Source organism: Choristoneura fumiferana, chromosome 19 (assembly GCF_025370935.1).
Source record: "Choristoneura fumiferana chromosome 19, NRCan_CFum_1, whole genome shotgun sequence".
Classification (NCBI taxonomy): domain Eukaryota; kingdom Metazoa; phylum Arthropoda; class Insecta; order Lepidoptera; family Tortricidae; genus Choristoneura; species Choristoneura fumiferana.
The window spans coordinates 9,246,859-9,271,920 of NC_133490.1; the positions used below are offsets into that span (position 1 = coordinate 9,246,859).

A 25,062-nucleotide genomic window follows, 5' to 3' on the forward strand; every position below is an offset into this window, starting at 1 on the left:
AAATCATAATTTAATTGGCTACCATCTTAAAACTATTCCCGTACAAGATCGACAAATTTTGCATACGTTAAAAAGTATTTAGTCTATGCCCGGCCGTAATTATTGAAATCACGCATCGAAATAATGGTTTTTTTTTAAGCCACACGAGTAAGTCAAATGGACGTCAAAGACTTAAAAAGTTCGACGTGTGACATTCATTGTCTATGCCATGCATCCCTTCTTCCGTAAACAAAAACCGTACAAAAGGTCACCCTTTCAAAATGCAAACTCTAAAAATTGCGATGGACAATGACCTAAGGCAGCTGTCCACGGGACGGCCGAAATAATGCATTATTATTGCACTATTATTATGCAAATTTCAAATGTATGCTATTATTTTCACAGGTACATCTCCTAACCCTATGTTTGCACATTTTTTTGACCGACGTGACCAATTTGAATTATTACACATCAGCGGTTTTTGTTTGGGGTGAGGAATATAAATGGCCTTGTATGCTTCACTGGTGTAGCGTAGTTTTTAAGTTTATTATCTTTCGTTCAAAGCAAAATTCTTAATACGTGAAACGTAGCTAATCAATATTTACTTTATATAGAGATGATGGGGTTAAACTCTCTTTGCACGCTTAAGAAAAAACTGGCTAAACAAAAAAAACCTTCGCCAAAAAGACATTTGAAAAATACGCTCCATTGACAAACGAGCAAATCAGCGCGATTCCCGCCAAAATTATTCATCCAATTAAAATGCACCGCGTCATCCTAACCTCTTACACATTCGATTGTTCCAAAATTGAATTTTAATTACCGATTCTTTGCTCACAATGGAGGCCGTCTTCAAAAAATCGTGGAGTTTTCCTTCAAAATGGATTCGATTGAAAAGCTCGAAGTAATTATCTCGAGTATCTTTTGAGTTTAAATTAAGTGAAAAAACTTGAGTCGTTTTTAGCGGAGGTTAGGGAATGGCGAGGTTATATAATGGATTGGGATAAAGGCACCTAGGGTGCGAATTCAAGAGTCGAATATTTTTGTCATCATTAAAATATATACGTATCTGTGTTAGGATTTGCCGGGACGTATTCTGCTGACACCGTAATAGTCTATTTCTATAGTTGCTAATTGCTCCACATATTGCACAATAACTGAAACTTGTATCATTACTTATAAATTGTCTCACCACTATTGCCTACAGTTTATGTACTTATGCAATACCACACTATTGTGTTCTGGAAAGGCCCAGACCGTATTTTTTCATCAAATCAATTTCACGCGCTTTTCTCAATCAGAACAGCTGAAAAGGTAGAGACAGTCGAAATTGCCAGATAAAAAACCGTTAAAAAACAAAATCGCTTTGAAAATAGAACTTCAACGCTCATTAATCCATAAGTTCCAAATACAAATTGTACAGAATCGAACCTACGTGTTGCTAAAACCAGTTTTCCAGTACCATACCGTTACCCCATTGCAACATTTACTAAGCTTACTCTCAAAGCCTCGTATCTAAACTCGCAACTTTAACGTATCAACTTTATTTAGCAGCACCTAAAGTTGGTTTGACAATGGCATTTTGTTATGATACGAGTAGTCGAAAATGAGTAGGATTTGATGCCTATAATAACGTAATAGTGCACTTATCTGAGCCTTTATGTGCTGTACTTTGACTGTTAACATGAGAAGAGAAATTGTTCAAATTGGCTGTACATCTAATGCCTTCGAACAAGTAATTCTTATATATATATTTATTTATTTCGAGTGTCTCATAAACGACTTTAATAATTTCGGCGAAATTTGCTGTGTAGGCGTTTTTCGGGACAATTAATTCAAAGTCAAACAATTAATTCCTCTCAGTCAAAGCTGAGGCCTGTGCTCAGCATAGTCAAGCGTGATACGACTCAAGTTATTGCCTCGTAATGTTAAAACTGCTAACAAACCGATATCGCGTCACAAATTTTTGCGATTTTGTTCAACACATTGAACGTTGCGTCAAAAGTTTCTTTGCCAATCAAAAGGCTCTTTATTTCCACGAATTTATCCCGCTAATATAAATGCGGAAGTAAGTCTGTTTGTTTGTTTGTTTGCTACCTCATCACGTCTAAGCCGCTGAACCGATTTAAATGAAATTCGGTATACAGATAGAGTATAGAGTCCCTAGGAAGGACATAGGATAGTTTTTAATATTATTATTTAAGTTACCTATCTGCTCACTTCCTCATTTGTGGCTATTATGTCATCTAATTTTAATTGCAATGCTCTGATCTGAATTGTGTTACCTTTCAATTTCGATATATCTAAGGTTATTCTTTAGAAGGCAAGTGTTATTAAATAATTAAATAATCTCTTAGTTTACTTGGTCAGTAAAGTCATTTTTTCAAACTATTGCTCTGGCATTATCTGAATGTTTTATTTTTTTATTATTTGTAGAAATATTTTATAAAATTCGCCCCATTTCAAGTGCTAAAGAACTTACGTAAACATAAAACAAAAGACTGCAATTTGCACGTCATAACAATCAGCAATGTCGGAACACATTTCTATTGTCTATTTAAAGCCGTAATTAAATTAAAAAAAATTGAAAGCAACACGCTACATTCTTTGTTGCTAATTAAAGAAACGGCTTTGGCTGAATGAAAGAACGCTTAAGTAGCAAGTTACTTAAAAAAAAACAAAAGGACGCAACGGGGATTTAAAAGAAAGAGCGAGTTTTCGTGTTGTTTGTGGTATTCCATTTTTGAATTATTCCCGTAGTGTCGCTTTTGTTTCTTTTTTGTTTTAAGCCAGTAATGCATTTATAATTAGTTTAGCTCCGTAGCGATTTTTATTTTAAAATGTTACGCTTCGCATCTGTTGTGTTCAGATGTTACCGAAAATCTCGGTAAAAAATCGGTAGAGTTATTGATGAGCCAGTTCCGGTTTTTTTAAGTTTTAAGACTTTATGGCCGGATTGGTACCACCTGTTTTCTACCGGTTTTTGGATGTTCGATTTTGGAATCGTTTTTACCACCGTGTAATTTTAAATGATTATGGGTATAGTCTATGGTCATGTTGCTATAACGTTTGATGTTTGATAGCGTTATTGGGGCATCCTTTATTTTTGTTTGCCCAGTGGGCGTAGTGGACAAAAAGTGAAACTTTGTTTTTAATCAATTTTGTTATATTTAAATTGTAATCGTTAAAGGCTTGTAAATTAATTGCTTCGGTGACCTTGTTTATATTTCCTGTTATTCTTTATTTGACATTTGTATGTTATATTTGAGTGATTTTGTATAAGTTTCGAGTAAAATGTAAGTCATAAAATTTTGATGTCTTCACACGATGATTTTTAATTGGTGATCCATTATGTACCTACTAGTTTTTCTAATCCAGTAATATGGGGATGCACGTTTCAAAACGTTTCTTTCTGTAACATACCGTGTATCATCATCATCATCATCCTAGCCTATATACGTCCCACTGTTGGGCACACAGGCCTCCTCTCAGATTGAGAGGGCTTGGGACGTAGTTCCCACGCGGGTCCAGTGCAGATTGGGAACTTTACACACACCATTGAATTATTTATATTTCTTGTGTTGATCATCACTGATTTTAATTTATTGAACAGTTAGCAAGACCTCGTCCGTCCAGATAGCTACCACCATCTTAAACCTTTAATTTGCCGTCAATTTTGTTTGTTTATTTTATTTCTGTAGGTAGGTACTATACTTAAGAGCATTTCTCAAAAAGTTGTCCCGTCATGAAGGGCAAGATCATAAAACATAAACTGCATAAAACATCCGAAATTTCTTGACGTCAGGAAAACGTCACGAAATGTCGTGAGGAAAAATCGTAATTTTGTAACTGCATCGAAACTGACTTTTTATCACCTTAACCACAAGGTTTTGTATATATTTAAACACAATATTACTTATTTTTTGTGTTAACATAGGGCCAGGTTTTTTTTTAATAAGTGGACAACTGAAAATGGACTACTTTTTGAGAAACAGTCATAAGCAACGGCAGACTTAAAGTCAAAGTTAAAATATCTTTATCCAATTAAGGGTATCCGACAAGCACTTCAAAAAGCACTGTCAAAAAATATACCACCTTAGTTCTCAGAGTAGGCAGCGCGTAGCCCATTTGGTTGCCGTATGTCTATGGTCATGAGCTTTAGTTTTAGCTTTATATCAATGGGCTGTGAGCTCATCTGTCTACTTAAATTAGTACGAGTATAAGCAACAACAAGTTGGAAAACCCCCGACTTTGTCACTTCAAAGTTCAATATCTCTAAAGTGGCTCAACCGATTTTGATAAAACATGTCTAAGAACCACCGTTAGAAAACCGCATTCAAATCGGTCCACCCGTTTATGAGCTACGGTGCCACAGACAGACAGACACACAGACACACATAGCGGTTAAACTTATAACACCCCTCTTTTTGCGTCGGGGGTTAAAAAAAACCTCATTGGTTGAAATAAATTCAGTCTAGTAGTTACTTTTTTTTATTCGACAGGATGGCAAACGTGCAATTGGATCTCCTGATGGTAAGAGATCACCACCGCCCATAAACATCTGCAACACCAGGGGTATTGCAGATGCGTTGCCAACCTAGAGGTCTAAGATGGGATACCTCAAGTGCCAGTAATTTCACCGGCTGCACAGCAACTTGCAAGCACTGCTGCTTCACGGCAGGATTAGCGAGATGGTGGTGGCTATTTTCCAACTACTAGTCACCATTTCAAAACATTGTATAAATTTAGTAGAAAGTTACCTTACGGACTATTGGTAGTACAGTCAAAGGCAAAGATATCGACACGGCCAAAGTTGCAAAAATATGTGTACACGGCCTTAATGTTTTGTGCATAAAATCGTGTATTACATATTGTTGCAACTTTGGCCGTGTCGATATCTTTGCCCTTGACTGTAGAATTAGGGTCATAGGCCTATTGGACCACACTTGGAATCACAATTTTTACCACTTCTTTCTGTCACACTGTATAAGACGAGGGTAGAGATAGTAAATGCGATCGAAAACGTCAGCGCGTTGTACAATATGGCTGATTTTAAGAACGTATTTCTCGTTAACTTCAATAAAAACACAAACTTTAAAATTTCTAAGTGAAATACTATCGGATATAAAAAAGCAACTCAAAAACGAATACTTGTGTTTTTCTCAACTATGTCATTACATTACGAAGACGGAAACGTGTTTTTCACCGCCATATTGTTTCTATTCTCTATGCTCCGCTAATTGTGATGTAAAGCGCCATCTTTGTTTTACAAATGGCGACCTCGATTTGTAATACGAAGGTTTTTGTTGGAAAAAGTTTATGAAATGACATTTGCATTTGACTTGTGAAAACAGATGTGCGTGGAGAAAATATTTATTCAGAAACTATAGGAATATGCATATTATCACGATTCTAAAGTAATATTATCTATTTTATTTAAATTATTATGCGTTGATTTACACTAGCTGTTGCCCGCAAGTTAGTTTGCGTCCCATGAGAAATTTTATATATCTCTGGGATAAAAATTAGGTAGCTTTTTCCTATATGCAATTATAATGTTACAATAATGTTTCTTGTTTCAATGTGAAAGTATTTTTATAATTAGTTCAATAGTTCCAGGCAAACGAACAGACACACAAACTGAAGATGTCAACTTAATTCTTGCAGATTCGTAACATTTTGGTGTTATAATTCTATCATCACCTTCGTTAGTAAGAAACTGAAGAATTAAAAAAGCAACAAAACAATAACTTGAGAAATACAATAAAATAACCCTTCAACTGCTCCCAAACTTAACCCCAAACGGCATATGCTGCAGAACAAAAACAAAAGGTCACAATTAATATCTACTATTAATTATATTCTTTGTAAAAGTAATAAAAGCTAATTGGCGACGCGGGTTTTTATTTCTTTTGACGCATCGCTGAGTTTTTGCTCTTTGTTTTTTCTTTTATTAACACTTTTTTGTTTCCTCCACTTTGTCAGAGAGTTGATTTAATTACTCACCTTGATGTTTTAACATGACTTAATTAATTATTGTCATTTATAAAAATCGCTTACAATGTCAACAAAAAATTATATCAAACTGCACAATGGTTCCACTTGAAAAAAAAGAAGACAAAAAGGTCAACATAATAAATACTTCGCGCTTCTTTTTATAAGCATTACAAAAACCCAGTGGTTCAGGCGAAATTTATTCAGGACAAAAAATTATAAGACAATTAAGAAGAAAGCACAGTAAGCCTGATTTAATAAGCAATTGCGCCTAAAAAAGAAAATGTCCCCCAATATAATTTCCTAATCGGCGGGCCGAACGTCCTGTTCCGCAAAAAACTCAAATACGACCTTCAGAGCGTCTTGTCAGAAATAGAATTGTGTGGATACGACCTGTTTTAATTTTATTCGCTTTATTTAGAAGGCACGGGGAAGCCATGTCCAACAGTGGACGTCCTACGGCTAATATGATAATAATAATTAGAAATTATAATAAACTTTTGATTATAGTGACATTAGATTAAGGTACGCGTAAGCATACGAAGAGATATTTTTTTGGGAGTAGGTATGATTAATAAAACTTATTTGGTAGGTAATTTTTTTTTATTGCTTATTTGGTATTTTTATTTATTTTTGTAGCCCGAAACATTGTGACTTCTTTTAACATGAGTGCTGTAAATCTGGGTTCACTAATATTTATTGAAACTTGTTTGACGAAAATTCGATTCCCACCCATGTTTTAAATACTATTTATTTTATAAATTTGTTGTTGCGTAAAATGTTTGGATATAAAACTTATCGTTTGACAACTAGTCATTTACCAAATAGTATCATTTTTTATAAATGCATCGAAATCTTTTTTGAATTTTATGTATTTTTCATTACACAAAAAGGTTTGAAAAATAAATAAGAAATAAGATACAAGATGTGCATTCAACATTATTCATCTAACGCCATATTGCTGGTGTTATCACCTTTTTTTGGTGAGTGAATGAAAATAAAAATTTTCGGCGTATCCACACAGCGCCCGGACGTGATGTCAATATTTACCCCGGCAAAAGAAGGCGGCAAAAAATAAATTAGGCAAAAGCTCATTTTGCCCGAAAACTCACGACATCTGCGGCCTGGGGCGAGGGGGGCGATTTCTTTCCCATTACTATTTGAGTGGTCGAGGTGCGATTGCCAAAATGGCGGACCTATAGGGTGTGATGTGGCGTGGTGGAAAAAAGATGATCTTAGACACGAAATTTTTCGTAAGTTGAGCTACGTTTTTGACTGGAGTGGTTATATTAAATATTTTATTAATTGAAAAATAGTTCAATTTATTAAATTGAAAAAGTTGAATGTAACAAAAACAATGATATACTTTTTAGTGAAATAAAACAGGATAACACACGTCTTAAATCAAGTTTAGCTCGACATGTTTCATGCAAAACGTAGCAGCTGCAGTGGCGTGTGCTCGTTGAGGAAGGGCTACGAATTAGCCCGAAACATGGTGACCTAAATTGGATTTAAGACATGATTTACCCGGATTTACTTGTCTCACGTTAGTTTCATGTTATTTCTTGTTAGACAGGACTAGGAACAGATATACATTTTCCGTTCTCACGGTATTAATAATCTATAAACTTTGATATAATAAAGGGGAGATAATTGAAAGACAACTCCTTCCTTTTCTAAAAAAGCAAGGGTTGACCTTTGGTTTATTTTGAATTTAAAATTTGAAAGCATTTTCCGATATTAGCTTCATTGAAAATAGCAGCGATTTTGACCCTTGATATTCTGCTTGCCTATAATCAGTTATGATATTAAATTTAGCTTTTTGCACTTTTACTCCACAAAAGACTTAGCCATCCAAATATCTAATTGTCATACATACGATGTTTTTGTTACATGCCAATATTATAAATAAAATAGTGTCGTTGCTTAAGTAACTAAGAAAAAAAAGGCTGAAATGTGTGTGCAGTGGTAGTGTAAGGGTAAAGCACGCAGCACGGAATGCTGAGGACCTGTGCTCGATTCCCAGCGCTGGTCTCTTTTTCTGGGTTATTTTAGGTTGTATTTTCGTTAAATAAAAAAAGCTTAAGTTCTATAAAATTGTAATAAGCCCATCAGATAGATTATTAGAAAATATTGGACATATATTATATTTACAAACAATAAATTATGAAGATAATAGCTAGTTAAAGTTTCGCGTGCCGTTATGCCGTGCGACACTTTTTAGTAGGTAGGTACAGTCAAGGGCAAAGATATCGACACGGCCAAAGTTGCAAAAATATGTATACACGGCCTAAATGTTAAGTGCATAGAGTCGCGTATACATATTTTTGCAACTTTGGCCGTGTCGATATCTTTGCCCTTGACTGTACGGAGTGAGTCCACAGGCCTACTGTCGTACTTTGACGCGATCATCTTAGTAATTTTTTTGCTTGATTGACAAAATAATAAATATATGTCTATTATTATCAGATAATGTTACATATGGATTAAATAGAATAATATTTTTTTACCCAGTAAACTATCCAATTCTGACATAAAATCGGGATAAGTATTAGGAAAAAAGGAGAGCAAAGATAGCAGAATACGATCATCATGTGTAACTTCTCCGTATTTCTCATACCTAACCTAACAACAAGCATAACTTACCTATAGATATAGTATGTATAACTACTAAAATATTCACAGAAATCGAGACAGCCAATAAACACTGAACTAGAAACTACAACAGATATTTTTAATGTAATCACAACAAGCTTCGATTGTGAAGTGAGGAACTTTTTTACCCCCACACCTTTCTGTTCAATTTTCTTCGATTTTATCGTTCATTCAACAATTTTCCAGGAAATAGTGTGATCAAAGTTACAAGAAGTTTGACTTCTCTAAATTACTTATTGTGAACCCTATATTTAACGAGAATAATAATTGCCAAGAGTTCTAAACAGGTTTTTTTTATTCGACTGGATGGAAAACGAGCAAGTGGGTCTCCTGATGGTAAGAGCCGCCCACAAACATCTGCAACAGTGAACGCCATCCGGCTGATGATGATGTTGAATTACTTAGTGATAAAAATAAATTAGTAGCGCTGTTGCTACTATTACGAAGTAGTGAAAAACTTATTATTCAAGTGCTTATAAGCATAATTCAATATTAAGTAAGATATACTTTATTAGGAGTCTCTTACCACCTTAAATAGAAACGTCAAATAGCATGGGCCTCATTCCAATTAAAAATAAAGTTACTTACGCATATATTTTGAGTAAACTACACTAATCAATAAATTACCCGATATCTCAAAGTGCAGTAAGCCATCAATACAGTTCCTTACATTGAATACCACAATGTTTCAAACTCGATTCCGCAAAACGTAGCAAAAAGGAAAATAAGGCGAAGCAAAGACGAAACGGAGCGCGGCGCTAATTTCGACGCAAACATTGGAAAAATCAAATAAAACCCGATCGCACGGAACAACCTTTTTTCCATTTCGTTCTGTAAATAAATATACCTTGTGATGCGTTTGAACTATCTTGGTACTTTGCGTAAAACAACGACTAATACTTTAGACCCAAATTAGACTTGCAAGAATAACTAGATAAATAGGATAAATAATTGGTATTAAAACGAAAACTCAAGATATCGGGTGCAACCAGTTATGCTACTCTGTAGTTTTATAAACTAGGTTTATACTAGCAATAGTGCATTATTTTATGTTTATCGTAAAGCTTCACCATTAAAATTTTGTATAACAACCTATTATGGTATTGCCTACGTAACTTTCAACTTCTACCGCAAAAAACAATGCCAAAAACTAACAATGACTATGTTTTGTTTAATTATCTCAGTTTTACTGGCGTCAGAAGACAAACTCCTTTCTTCTGAAATATTAACAATACTTTGTCACCAATTCCTATATTTGGCTTGGTTTTTACTGTTTTACATTTAATTTCAATTTTAATTAATGAAGTTCAAAGTTCAAATACAAATTATCACGTTTATTTTCCGTTTTGGCAAGTTCGTGTTGGTTTCTTGAATTTATTTTTAAATGACGATGACCGCAAACCCAGAAAAAGGATAAAAATATTAGGCAACCATAAAAAAATGCAATAATAAATTAGTTTCTATAACTGCATCGACAATTTGAGAAATATATTAATGATTTTGAGGACACGACACGACAGTGATAGTACTAATGTTATTTAGTGTATTGGAAATAAAAAGTAACAATTACATACCACAACTGAGATAAAAGCTAACAAGCTAAACGAGTGTGGTAAAAAATGACATGTTCTGGATTACTGGCGTGACTGGCCTGACATAGTGTCAGATCGGCAGTTGAGAACGGGAGTTGTGGAAGCCAAGAGGCTTTGCCCAACTGTGGGACACTACTGATAGTGATTGGCTACTTAAAAAAGAGGTATTGGTAGTGTTTCTGAGTAGGCCTTTTCTATTAAAGTTAATTTTTCGATGTGAAAGTATCAAAATTATAAATTGCAGTACTCCGTGCCCTCTTTTCTGGAGGGTGGCACAAAGACGTGATGGAAAATGAAAAAAGCGACAGAAAAAGATAACAGATTCCCTCTCAGTTAGTCCAATGATGGAAATTACGCCTATTTCGTATTGGCTGCGTTTTGTTTTGTTTATCTTTGAATTTTCTTCAGGTGTTTTAACTTTAGGCATAAAATTGACGTAAATCATAATATACATTTGGTAGTTCTTATATAAGATCAGTCGCTGTTATAATTAAGTCATACTCGTAGGTATCGTATTAATTAGAAATAATCTAATACCTTCAAACGAGCAATTCTTGTACATAATCAGAATCTCGAAAACTGCTCCAACGATTACGATGAAATTTCGTATGTAGTGGTTTTCGGAGATGAAAAATCGATCTAGCTTAGTCTTATCTCTGGGAACACGCTTGTTACCGAGTTTTAGCCCGAGCGAAGCTCGGTCGCCCAGGTACTTTTGGTATAAAAGTTACTTTTGCTAGATGTCATTCTATTAAAATTTATAACACATCCTTATTATTGTGCTCAGTTGACAAGTATGATGATTTTGAAATCAGTGATAAAAAACCCTTAAGTAACAATTGAAAAAAAAAACTGAATCGCGCATCAGAGTGGAATCTTTTTGCTACCTGATGTTATATTGACAGTCCATACACATGTCAAAGAAATCATAGCAAAATTAATTACGAAAAGATTCAATTTCCTCGACTGTACACACATCACGAGTCACATAAACATCACGTGAGTCACGTGAACCAAAAAAGTTACCTAAAAAAGCCACTATGTATTTGTCCCCCACTTTTATAACAATCCCCAGTGGGACAGAACGTTTTTCACCCGGACAATTTTTTCCATTAAGAATAGTCTAAAAATGATAAGACGGATTACGTGCTAGAGTTATGGTCCCAAAGGTCTGGGGGCTTTATCCCTTTCTTGCGGTTGCGTGGCTGAATTTAAATATGGAAGTAAGTAGTTCGAATTTTGGGAAGATGGCCGATATTTTGTGGTTATAAAAAGGGAGCTTAGAGACGAGTCTTTTTGATTAATATCTTTAATGCAAGCAAGTTAGTTAGATTTCCTGATTAATACAGTATTAGGTTTTTTTTTTTATATAAGAGGAGGAAAACGCCGCCGCCGCCCATGGACACCTGTCAACACGAGGGGTATCACAGGTGCGTTGCCGGCCCTTTGAGAGACTGATAGGCTCGTTTTATAAAGATCCCAAGCAGTACCGCTCCGGAAACACTGTCCCAGGAAGCTGGTTCCATATTTTAGTTGTGCGTGGAAAAAAGTTATAAGTGTAGTTGTAAGTGTTAAGTTATTCGTTTGAAAAATCTATGTAAATAAATAATAATAAATAAATAAATAAATATCACGGTACAATCCACACCAATCGATGTAGATTTACGATGCAGGCCGCTTTTGACCGAAGAAAGTGGAGGTCTATGTCCAACAAAGGACATTCTACGGCTGATATTGATGATGATGATTGCATCCCAGCCTATATACGTGCCACTGCTGGGCACAGGCCTCCTCTCACAACAAGGGGGCTTGAGAACTTCACACGCACCATCGAATTGCTTCGCAAGTTTGTGCAGGTTTCCTCACGATGTTTTTCTTCATCGTAAAGCTCGTGACTTTCGAAAAACTCAGAGGTGCGAGCCGGGGTTTGAACCCACGACCCTCTGCTTGAGAGGCGATAGGTCAAACCAGTAGGCCACCACGGCTTATGATGATGATTATGTAGATTTAAAATATTTAAAACTTTTGCGATCCTCACTCGTAACTATGAATTTTTTTCTCGGGACTATTCCGTATCTTGCCGTCCCGCTTACGCTAATATTATTTAATACGAGAGTGAGAGGGATGGTACGATACGAACTTTTATTTTCGAATTTCGTAGCAGCCCCCTAGTGGTCGCGAGTGGACGTGGTCGAAATGACGAGATAGTTACTACTACGCATATTTATTAACTGTGAATAAAAAATATAAATTAAGTATTTTTAGCTTGATTCTTAATTTATTTCTAATTATTTTTAGACGACCAGATGGCCTAGTGGTTAGAGAACCTGACTACGAAGCTTGAGGTCCCGGGTTCGATTCCCGTGTCGGGGCAGATATTTGTATGAAAAATACGAATGTTTGTTCTCGGGTCTTGGGTGTTTAATATGTATTTAAGTATGTATCTATATCTATATAATTATATTTATCCGTTGTTTAGTACCCATAACACAAGCTTTGCTAAGCTTACTTTGGGACTAGGTCAATTGGTGTGAATTGTCCCGTGATATTTATTTATTTAACAACGAGTAATAAATCATTAACGAAATTAAGCACAAGCAAAACCAGAGCGCTCAAAATTTGCTGATTCAATACATTAGTTAAATTTAAAGGAAATGCATTTCCCGTAGCCGCAACATTGCGGTCGGTGCATAGAGAATACTTATAATATTATCATGTTTCGTAGGTTTTATTTAATATTTACTTAATATAGGTTGCCGTGGGCACCGTATCGTGGATGAAAACTGTGAATTTTGTCCAGTTATTTGTAAAAGCAAGCCACTGGGCAGTGGAAATGTTAAAAAGATGGATTATAAAGTATATGCTAATATATACAAGTAGGTAAGCTGTGCTTGTTCGTGAGTTATTTCTGAATTACTGAAATGATTTGCAAAAAACTTTCAGTTATATACTGCTACTTGGGCTACTTTTTATCCCCAGAAAATTCACATTTCTAAATCCCAAAGGAAAGCAAAGTTACGGGCAATAGCTAGTCTACGACATAAATACCTGTTGTTTATATTAGAATTGATATATGGCTTAAGTCATTTTTCGAATATGGAACGTCGACTTATCTAGGACACGTTACTACCTACTACATACTGTGTTACTAAAGTAGTTGTGTTAAATACATAATGTGATGTAAATCACGAAATAACATTTTAAATTAAAAAAATATATAATGCACCGTTGAGTTTCTTGTCGGATTCTTCTCAACAGAGGTTTTCCGAAACGGTGGTGGTTATTTTTTGACATTCATAAGTACTTGTTAGAGTATGATTGGTTTTTTGGACTCTTTTTGTATTTCTTATTTCAACTCCAAATTCGTTTCTTTTACGGGTATCCCGTGAAACCATAACGAAAATACAAACAGAGACATGGATGCACAGAAAAACCAGAAAAAGAGACCAGCGCTGGAAATCGAACCCAGGTGGTCTCTTTTTTTGGTTTTTCTGGTGTTTCTGTGCTATGTCTCAGTTTGTATTTTCGATACTTGTTAGAGCTTAAATTGAATATATATTTTATCAATTACATTCGGGTTTTGTTCCGCGTACCTTGATTTTAGAGATGATCACGAGACGATATAATATGTGCATGCAACTCAAAAATCAAAAAATCAAAATCAAAATGGTTTATTAAAAGCAAAAACAAATTACAAGAAGGGTTTCCGTTGGTTCCACACTAGGCTATGCCTGTCACGTGGAAACCTGGTTCGGGGTACAAACAATTGATTTGATGAAATCACTAAATTTTAACAAAAATGGGTGAAATAAAAAGTAGGCAGCTAAACGAACAAGTTGTGCGGCGAGTACGTAGTGTGTGTATGTGTGTGTGTGTGCGTGTGTTAGTAATGACCGCGATAGTCTAAAATATTGTGTTAAATTGAATAAAGATATTTTGACTTTGACTTAGATTTTCTATAGACACGTTGCTACAACATACAAAGAGAGTAAGTTTTCCCTGTAATAGCGCTAGATCCGACCGGTCAAAACGCATGAACCAACGTATAGCATATATATATTATCTTTAGGTATAAGAGGTCACTAGAGGTCAGACGATTCGTAGACTAAATCTGCTAGGGCAACCCCTTCAATGCAAGGCGAAATAGCGTTAACTTCCTGGCTTTGCCTAATGGTTCACTGGGAGAAATGCCTTATGGCATTAAGTCTGAGCTTTCATGTTGGCTACGTACGCACAACACTTGCGTATAATCTTTTGTATACTATACATACAAGCACTTGAACTAGTTTGCTAGTCTATCGAAACTAGAGACAAAAGATCGGTTTTCTTTTTGTTTCTCATTTGAATATTCAGGAATACGAAGGAAACCGATGAGTTTATTAACATATTTATAGATGGGGCATGGAGGCAATCTCCACCGCCCATGCATGGACACCTGCCTTCACGTCGGGCATCACAAGTGCGTTGCCGGCTTTTTAGAGACTGATAGGCTCGTTTTTAACCCCCGACGCAAAAATAGGGGTGTTATAAGTTTCACCGTTATGTGTGTCTGTGTGTGTGTCTGTCTGTCTGTGGCACCGTGGCTCTTTAACGGGTGGTCCGATTTGAATGTGGTTTTTTACTTGAAAGCGGTTTTCTAGCGATGGTTGATAGATATGTTTTATTAAAACCAGTTTAGCCGTTTCTGAGATATTGAACTTTGAAGTGACAAAGTCGGTGGTTTTCCAACTTTTTGTAGCGATGGTTTTTAGACATATTTTTTGTTGGTTAGGTTATTTATTTGTTGTTGGTTAGGTTTGTTTGTACTGTAGAGAATTTCTCAAAATCAGAACACACTTTTATACTTTTGACAATAAGGCTGTATTAACACGCTTTTGTCCCGTTGTTTTTGTGCCGTTAGCAATATTTGTTTTCAACAAGGAAAACATATTGTAAGAACACCAAATAGTATAAATTGAAGCCCACTCAAATGGTCTTGCGGCAACCAACATAAGTATATAGTCATAGGGAGTGTTTCTAATGCGCTATCAGCAGACTTCAGTTTTATATTTGGTCGTTCCATTTTGAGATTACAAACCACAATCCTTTAAAAGTCCATGTTTACAATTTTAATGTACCTATCAATATTAAGTTATGGATTATTTTTTGAATAATAAGTATGATGTAAATACAAATATCTTTATACCTTACTAAATACTTTACAGTCAAGAGCATAATATATCTTTACAGTCATAACGTCAGATATAAAGTATGCACCAACTTATGGTTAGTGGCATGAAGTGGTTATATATTTTTGACGTTTTTGTTATTTATATAACCTTGAACCTAACCTTCTAACCTTTTTTATAACCTTGATTATATAATGTTCAAACCACAAGAAAGTTAACAGTGAAAAATGTAGTGCATATTATATTATTTTAACTTATTTTAATTATCTCTCAAAGTAAAGAATAATATAGTCACACTACATTGACCGGTCAATGATCCCAAATGACCTTTTGTCCAAAAAATCACCCGCAATCCGCGGATCATTCAAGGATTTTTCCATGATGCTTGCAGTCATCACGCGTGGCAAGGCAATGCAATGATTCTATTGATTTTCACTACCTCCCACCCCCACCCCTGGCGCGAGATAACCCACCCTGTATATGTACACCCTGTATACATAAGTGCATGTAAATAAATGACAGGCAGACCCCTAAAAGGCTTGCAATTACGTTGCGGTAGGTTTGAAACTATTTTACCGGTATATAATATACCTGTTCAAGTATTTTTTTGTTACAACAAACAAGTTTAAACAATTACTTTGCTCACCCGTGACCTTAGACTAGATAAAAGAATCGAATTACGGGATTTCGGAAAAAAATCCGTGGAAATTCCCAAAATTATATCGTAGAGGTCATTAACGTTGAAAAAAAACAATCGCGCCACTTGTCACTGGTCACTCATATGATATTGTATATCGGAGGTCATTGACGTTGAAAAAAAAACAACCGTGCCACATGTCACTGGTCACTCATATTAAATGATATTGTAACGGATAACTCACGTCCTAAATCGAGTTTAGCTTGACATGTTGCGCCGTTGTCGCGTTGCTCCTAGGAAGAAAGGCTATGAATTAGCCCGAAACATGTCGAGCTAAACTCGATTTAAGACGTGAGGTGAGTTATCCGTTACAATGTGATTTAATATGTCTAACGTATATTTTATTTCCACGCCGTGTCATTTGGTAAAACTTCTTCAGTATTTTTTTAAGACGAAGATGCATCTTAAACTTATACTTACTTAGCAATAAAAAAAAATAAAGGCAAAGGTGTGAAAACTTTGCGTCTTATTAAAAAAACTTTTATAAGGGAACGGAAAAAGAGACAATTATTAAAATATTTCCCGGGTCTTTGTGCCCGTTTCCCGGGATTTTTCACCTCGGACTTTTCATTATGATACAAAGTTACGCTCGCCAAAGTTTGAGCACCTGCTCTTTTTCTATCGAGTTTGGTTCAAGTTGTGAATTTTTGAGACGTTATTAATTTTTGGATTCTCTGAAGTTTTTTTAAGCAACTTCCTTTCCTTTTTTAGAAATTGAACATCATTTACTCAATAACTAGCTGTTACCCGAGACTGTGTCCGCGCAAAAATCAAATTTGTGGAGCGGTGCTTCATCTATTTCATCAAATTAAGCAAATAATTCGCACGAAAATACCGAATAGGTACCTAAACAAAAGTTTCATCCCTTTAGGGCAGCGATTCTTGACCTCTGGCGACCCAAAGTGTACTAAAAATATTTGTACCCGCGACCCTAAAATATCGCTAAAATTGACGTCACAGTAAAATATATATATTTTTTTACCGCATGCTTTAATCATAGAATTCAAGCGACCTATCCCAAAACCAATGAAGTGGCAGTGGGCGGGGCACATTGCTCGCAGGACTGATGGCCGATGGGGTCAAAAGGTTCTCGAATGGCGTCCGCGGACCGGGAGACGAGCTGTCGGTAGGCCTCCAACAAGATGGAGCGACGACCTGGTTAAGATCGCGGGATCGCGGTGGATGCGGAAAGCACAAGACCGGTCTGAGTGGAGAGCCTTGGGGGAGGCCTATGTCCAGCAGTGGACGTCTTTCGGCTGACATGATGATGATGATGATGATCCCAAAACCGCTCGCGGCCCGTATTAGGACCTAAGATTAAGAAACGCTGTTTTAGAGGTCGATTTTACAATATCACTGATACACGTTAGTCCTGTAGTGTCCTAAAAATTCTTTGCTTAAAATTTTTACACTAAATATTTTTTCAATAACGAAGTTCCGATACCGAATCGCAGCCCCGTTTTCATCCACTTAGGAGATGATTTCCACAAAAAACTATCTTATGTCCTTCCCATGTGTCTTAAACTACCTCCGTACCATACCAAACTTCATCTAAATAAGTAAATCGTTTTAAGGACTTGTACATTTAATTGACCGTCTACCACAATTAATCATCTATCTATATATCTATAATACCTACCTTTAAACGAGCAATTATTTTATTATATATTTCAGGGATCTCGGAAACGGCTTCAACGCTGGTCACCGAGCTTTAGCCCGAGAGGAGCTCGGTCGCCCAGGTACTTACTTATTAAAAATAGTACCCTGTGTCTACTGTCTGTCCGTCCGTTCCTCTATACATCTTCCATCTTCTTTATACAAAATTAAAGTATCTGTCAAAAATTATGTATCCGCCCATCATTCTCTATGAAACACGAAGGCCATTTTTACCAATATCCAATCAGAACTTGTTGAAGAAAACTCCAACTTCTTCGATTTTACATGACAATGGCACAAAAAACAAAGGGCCCCTCTCAAAAGCCTCTTTTTCCTAATTTATGTAAAAACGGGACACAAGTAAAGTTTCTTTCCGTTCCGAGTTTCTTTTTATGCTATTATGATAATGTCTTTTTGGTTGTTTTATTTCTCATTTGTTTTTTTATTGCAATACTTATCTTAATTGCTTCAATGGAATGGACTAGGGCTAAGGTAACTTTTATTTGTTTGTAAGTATCCTAAGATTTATAATAACAATGTTGAGGAAATAAAAAAGAATTCAATGTCTAATGATTAATGTAATTTATTTAATAAAACACATGAACACACACAAAAAACGTGTGTTCTTTAACAGCATAACAAATTGACGAAGAACGGAACTGTACTTTTTTTTAAATATTACTTCTATAGCTGCTGTACCTAGTTTTAGTGCAACTTCCTTTTTCAAACGTCTTTCGAATCCATAGACTAATAACGGATAATTATAGAGGAGGGAACAAAATGGCGCCAATTTCTTGTAGTTTTTCATGCAATTTAGCTTTCAGTTGATACGTGTGTGAAATTATGTGTTGTTTGAGGGTAGATTTGCGTACATTAATAATAAGCAACGTAGAAACGAAAGCTTTTGTATTTAGTCTAGAGGCGAAGTCTAGGGTTAGTGTGTTTTTTATTCGTGCATGAGCAAAACTAATAATTATTTTTAAACCGTTCATATATAGTACCTACATGAGAAAAGGTAGCACACAAAACCACAAAAGGCAGGTAAATCTCTCATTTTATGTATCTAAAAAAATTGATCTCAATCATTGTTTAATTAAAAGCAGGCATCTATTCTAGTAGATACTAGACTATTGCATCGATTTGAACCTATTTTATTTAAGTGGCAAAAACAACTGTGCATTCCAAAGTTGCGCGACAAACGATTGAAAAAAAGAACTTCACTATCGTTGACAGCCAATAATCATCGCCTGCCAGTAATAGCCGTTTAATTACTGGCTGCCAACATTCGCTTTTGGCTTCGGACAGCGTGCGAAAAAAAAGTAAACGCGTGGGAAGCGTTCGAAATTGGAAATTGAATTTAGAAATACCTAAGTAATTGATGTAGTTTGGCTTGTAAAATAAATTTTGAGCAAAATTATGGATTGATAGCTAGTATCGTGGATACTGACTCCTATCAATGCACGACAGAAGTGTTATCCCAATTGTTTTATTTCATAGTTATCTAACTAGTTTTAAAGTAAATACAAGTTTTATAACAGAATACAAAACGGCATTCAACATTTATAGCTCCAAATAAAAACTATCATTCAACACAAACAAACTAAATTAACAAGCGGACGTTAAAAATTCTCACATAAAACAAATGCTTGAATTTATAATGTGCATACAAATAGAACGCGCGTCAGCCATTGGCTATCCGAACGTGGAAAAACACGTGATTTTTTTTCTAAACCACGTAGAATGTACGTTGCGTGGCTAGCCGGGCTGTGATTGGTCGGCTGCCGCTCCGCGTTCAACGATTGGACAATTTTTTTCCCGCTTTTCACGTATACGGAGTGTTGATTTTTTTGTGAAGCACATCGGCCAATCGCGCGGTGTTTAGTTTTAATTATAAAAGTTGTCCGTAGCATCTAGTCTTGTAGTTGTGAGCGGCCAGTATTTTTGCTGGCGTTCGGCGCGTCTATTTTATAATGGCGGACCGGTTTAAATTTGGAATCTTGTCTGGTAGACACATCCCGTATGCTCTGATGGATTTTATGACTCCAGTTTATTTTAATAGTTGCATGGACACTGAATTTGAATAAAATCCTTAGCATATTTCGTTATCTTGCATGTATTTACATAATGATTGGCCGTTTTACAATATGACGTAAATGATTATGTTTAAAATAAGTAAAAGTATAACTAACTACTGACAATTAAATACATATTATATACATATATTTTTTGTTTATTTATTTTGGGAATCTCGGAAACGGCTCTAACGATTTCGATTAAATTTGGTAGGTATGTAGGGGTTTTCGGAGACGAACAATCGATGAAGCTTGGTCTTATCCCGTTTTTTGTTCTAGCTTGAGCCTAGCTCGGTCGCCCAAGGTACTGTGTAGGTATTAATAAAATCATTTTTATTGTAAAAAATAAATACCAAACGCTTTAGTTAGAGAACATCCTTGGAAGCGGGGCCCTCCAAAGTCAGGGTGAAGCTGTAACGGTGGAAACACCAAAAGAACTACCAAAGTAAAAAAAATAGAGAATATCCGCGACCAATTCCAATACCAACCACGACCCGAATTTGGGTCGCGACCCAAGTTTAAGAAACACAAATGGGCCAATCAACTATTTTACCGACACTTTGGGCGTCTCCTGCGTTACCAAAAAATCGTACTTCAACAAGATATTTCACGATTGAATAGCTTAAACTTACGTAGGATGGGATGTATTCAGGTACACCATCTATTAAATTACAGAAAAAACATGTCTACTTACAAAAATCTGCAATTGTTTGAAAAATGTCGCGGACAGATTAGTGTCGGTAAAAAAGTTGATTGGCCCAAATACAACCTTAAGCTCTAAACTGACCTGTATGCAACCTCGTATGCTGCTGCACGTGACTAAGTTGCTTGAACCGACGATCGCAGTAGGAGCATTTATAGGGCTTCTCCCCCGTATGGACCCTGATGTGCTGGACGAGCTGGTGGTTCGAGCTGAAGGACTTCAGGCACTGCTGGCACTGATGAGGCTTCACTTCACCACCCAAGCCTCGCTGGAGTTCCCGCGCGTGCATCTGCATTGCGTTCTTGTGCATGAAGATCTGGAAGAAAAGGTGGTATGAAGCAACGGCTTCCGTGTACATTCGAACCATTTGATTCCTGACCCTACGTAAACCCGGATTTGTAATCCCACGGAGAAAATGTAAACAAAGTTTCATCATTGTCAAAGTGACATTTCAGGGGATTTCAAGGTATGGGCCCGCTAGAAATATTATATAAAGTTCTGTTGTTGCCATGTGTTTTCTATTTTCGATAAAAGAGCCGTTTTCACTTACACTTACAAGTCGTCTTTTGACCGAGAAGTACTCGGACCGGAGTCCATCCTTTCATACAAAAATGAACGAAAAACAACGGAAAACGTAACAATGAACAACTTAACTACAATAAAAATATAACAACAATATCGACAGTAAAAAAAAAACAGAACAAGAGTCACTGGAAAACGATTACGAATTCAGGTTCGAATGTTAGAGCATTGAGTGACGTCTCGCGACAAGCGGCCCACAGCTTAAGAACCCGGGTGTAATACCAGGACAATAAATAAATTATGCATACGAAAATAGTACTGTCTTTGTAAATTTATATATAAAAGCGTAGTAAATGCCAAAGTAAAGATTTTCATCAGTAAATTAAAATATTTTATCTTGATTAAGAAATACAATTTTTAATGGGAAGTCGATTTCTGGCAAATGTGGAAAGAATAAAATATCTTGAATTCTGTAAATATTTTTTGATAACGGCAACACCTTTGTTTACATTTTTTCCGTGGGATTAAAAATCCGAGTTTAGAACGTTCTAACAGTAAGTGTCATAATAAATTCCCTTGTCAAGCAATGCGATGTCACTGACTTCCTTTACGAAAAGGTTCCATGCTGGGTCACAATTCAGTTGGTTCGAGTATATGGTCAACTAAGAAATTGCTTTACCAATTTTAATGGCAGTTCCTACTTCAGAAATAAAACATATTGACTTGTGAGTGGAAAGAGGCCTTGACGTTTTAAGCGCTACAAATGACATTAGACCTTAGGGTGGTAAAGGAATGTCTTGGTTGACTATACATAACCTAAACAACTTAGATAGGTTGAAAACCGTTCGTTTACTCGGTTCAAATAAACATAACCTAACTAAGAAGGTGTTTATTGAATCAGTCGTTACTTTGCGGAGGTCCAGTCAAGTGTACCTACAGTTATATAATGTAAAGATATACCGGGTGTGGCCTGTAATATGAGCAAATAATTAAAACATAGATCATACTCGTCAAACTGAACAACATTAAATTGAAAATACAAACTGAAATATAGATGCACAGAAAAGCCAGAAAAATAAGACCAGCACTGGGAATCGAACCCAGGTCCTCGGCATTCCGTGCCACGTGCTATACCGCTGCAACACTGCTGGTCAACGGTACAGACACGAATTTCCCCTATGCACCACATATCTCAGCTTGTTTGTTTCTTATTTAGCCACTTAAGCAGTGACGCTAGCGACATCTATACCGTAGCCCTCGTCGAGAAACTTTCGGCACTCCATTGGAACTAACCGCTCACCCGGACAAGAGATGTCGTTATTAAGGGGGTTAATCAAACAATTTTTCGATTCAGTGATGTGTTTGCAAAATATTCAACTTTAAAGTGCAAATTTTCATTAAAATCGAGTATCCTACCCCCGTCTAAAATCTAAACCGGTGGGTGGAAAAATTTGAAAAAATTCAGGATGGTAGTAAGTATATCAAACTTACAAGGAAAACTATAACGGTTAAGTTTGCTTGATAATTATTAGTAGTTTAAGAGTAAATAGCAGCCTAAGGTATAAAATATACCTAAACTTGGAAGATTCCATATAAAATACGAAATCCTTAGAAAAATAATACTTAATTTTTTCGAAATAGCTACGGAACCCTATTTCGGGCGTGTCCAACACGCTCTTGGCCGGTTTTTTGCCTAATTTTAGGGGTAGTATTAAAACAGAGTTTACTGGCGGCTTACTTGCTGGGCAAGCGCGTAAATCATTTGACCCGGTACATCGGATTGTTTTTTTTTTTTACAGTATAGGCTTGCGTTTGGCCACAATCACGCCTAATGGAAAGCGAGGATGAGGCCTACGATGGAGCACGCTTGCCTAGTAAATGCTCATTCACCCTAGACTTGAAGGCGGCCAAATTGTAGTGTTCAGGAAACACAGTCGCAGGCAGGGAATTCCACTCTTTTGCTGTGCGGTTGATGAAGGAAGAGCGAAAACGCTTTGTGCGGATTTCCGAGAAATTTGTGCGGAAATCCGGGATTTTACGAAATTCCCATGGAAATTTCTAAAATATACTCGTGGTTCTTGACGTTTCATTAAAAACAACCGCCTCATTTACCTCGCCTCGCTCCGCTCAGCCGTTTCCACCAGAGCTGTGCTGTGCGAGGATGTGTAAATGAAGCGTTTCTATTGGTTAATGAAAAACAGATCCCTCGCAACACATCTTCGCACATTATTGGTGGAAACGCTGTTTAATAGTTTGTTCATAATTTTATCCATCGGAATATCGGGATAAAAAATAGCCTATGTGTTATTCCAGACGTTCAACTATCAACACACCATTTCATCCAAATCTAACTTTTAGTAACACTGTTTTAGGACGTCTTGTAGGTTTTTTTTAAATCTCGATTTAAGGCTTAAACTGTCAGTTCTTGTATGGATCTTACAGGACTTAAACCTAGATAAAAAAGCCTGCACGTGCCCCTTAGTGTGCAAGACCAACAAACACACAGCACGCACTTTCGCACTTAATATTAGTAAGATAAACTTGAATTACAAAACTACATACATACGTATGTATGTATGTACTGCAGCGCAAGTTTCACGCCATCATATAATTTAGCTCGCAAAGAAATTGCCTTCAAGCCTTAAGTCAGATAAAACGGAATTATAGGGACTTAATATTATTTATAGACGCTTACATCACGCGAAGCTTTGTACATGGAATGGACTAACGGTTGTATGATGACTGTTTGGTTGTACAAACATCTTTTTGTATGACCAAGATGCTTTATAAGCTTCAATGACTGTTGTATGAGTTGTACGGCTTAACATCAAAGGTTGTTTACAAATTTATTTTGACACTGCTGTTCACACGCGACTTTACGAGCGTATTAGATTCAATAGTTGAATATCAATTCCGGTAATTTAGTAAAAAATCGAAAAGCTAATGGTTAATTTAAATGGTTAAAAGAAGCCGTGGTGGCCTAGTGGTTTGACCTATCGCCTCTCAAGCAGAGGGTCGTGGGTTCAAACACCGGCTCGCACCTCTGAGTTTTTCGAAATTCATGTGCGGAATTACATTTGAAATTTACCACGAGCTTTGCGGTGAGGAAACCTGCACTATCCTGCGAAGCAATTCAATGGTGCGTGTGAAGCTCCCAATCCGCACTGGGCCCGCGTGGGAGCTACGGCCCAAGCCCTCTTGTTCTGAGAGGAGGCCTGTGCCCAGCAGTGGGACGTATATAGGCTGGGATGGAATGGTTAAATTACAAAATGTACCGTAGGTACTTCGAAAATAAATCCCGAATAACTCAGATGTGCGAACCCAGGCTTGGGTTTGTTTCTTGAGAGGCTTAAAAAATTGAAAAATTCTCGACACTGACATTTCAAAATGCAATAAGTAAGAAGAAAGAAAGGAAAATGATTTTTTTTTTCAATGAAACGTAGCCAAAAGCTACCGCAGGAAAATTCACTTTTACATAATAAAAACTGCATTGAAATCGGTCTATCCGTTTGAGAACTACGATGCCACATACAAACAGTTATTGGCGGCTCAATAACAACCCTCTTTTTGTGTTGGTGGTTAAAAATAATAGGCGCTCCTTGAACTGTGCCAGTGTTAAATCGATACCGGTTGTCATGTATAGTTTAATCTCGGTCGAATCTTTATACGGTATACAACATAGTATACAAGTGTATATTTATTGAAAACCCTTCGTGGCGCGATTGCGAAGAAACTGCCTCCAGCACGCGATTGTACACTCAGTGGCAAGATAAGGGTACACTAATAAATCGCTATTTTTATGAGGTCACAGTTTGAGTTGACATTAAGTTTATTTTTAGGTCCTTTTCTGTGTTGTGCTGTGTAATTTAAAATGTAAAAAACTTTTTTTTATTTAAAAAATGCCACAACCAGAACTAAAGTCGTCGACATAACTCAAAAAATATGCAAGTTGAAGAGACAATGGGCGGGCCACATTGTTCGAAGAACAGATTTATCTAATTATTTGTTAATAAAAAAATACAGC

The 25,062-nt window shown here is 36.3% G+C and overlaps 1 protein-coding gene across 8 annotated transcripts in view; it reads right to left on the bottom strand.

Annotated features, from left to right (window-relative positions):
* The window catches only part of dati (zinc finger protein datilografo), an 85,251-nt gene that overhangs the window by 19,219 nt on the left and 40,970 nt on the right, over nt 1-25,062 (bottom strand). For all 8 annotated transcript variants that reach the window (XM_074102780.1, XM_074102779.1, XM_074102778.1 and 5 more), the window contains one exon: nt 20,601-20,832. In XM_074102780.1, coding sequence (XP_073958881.1) covers nt 20,601-20,832 — 232 coding nt within the window. The remainder of the gene's footprint in view (nt 1-20,600; nt 20,833-25,062) is intronic.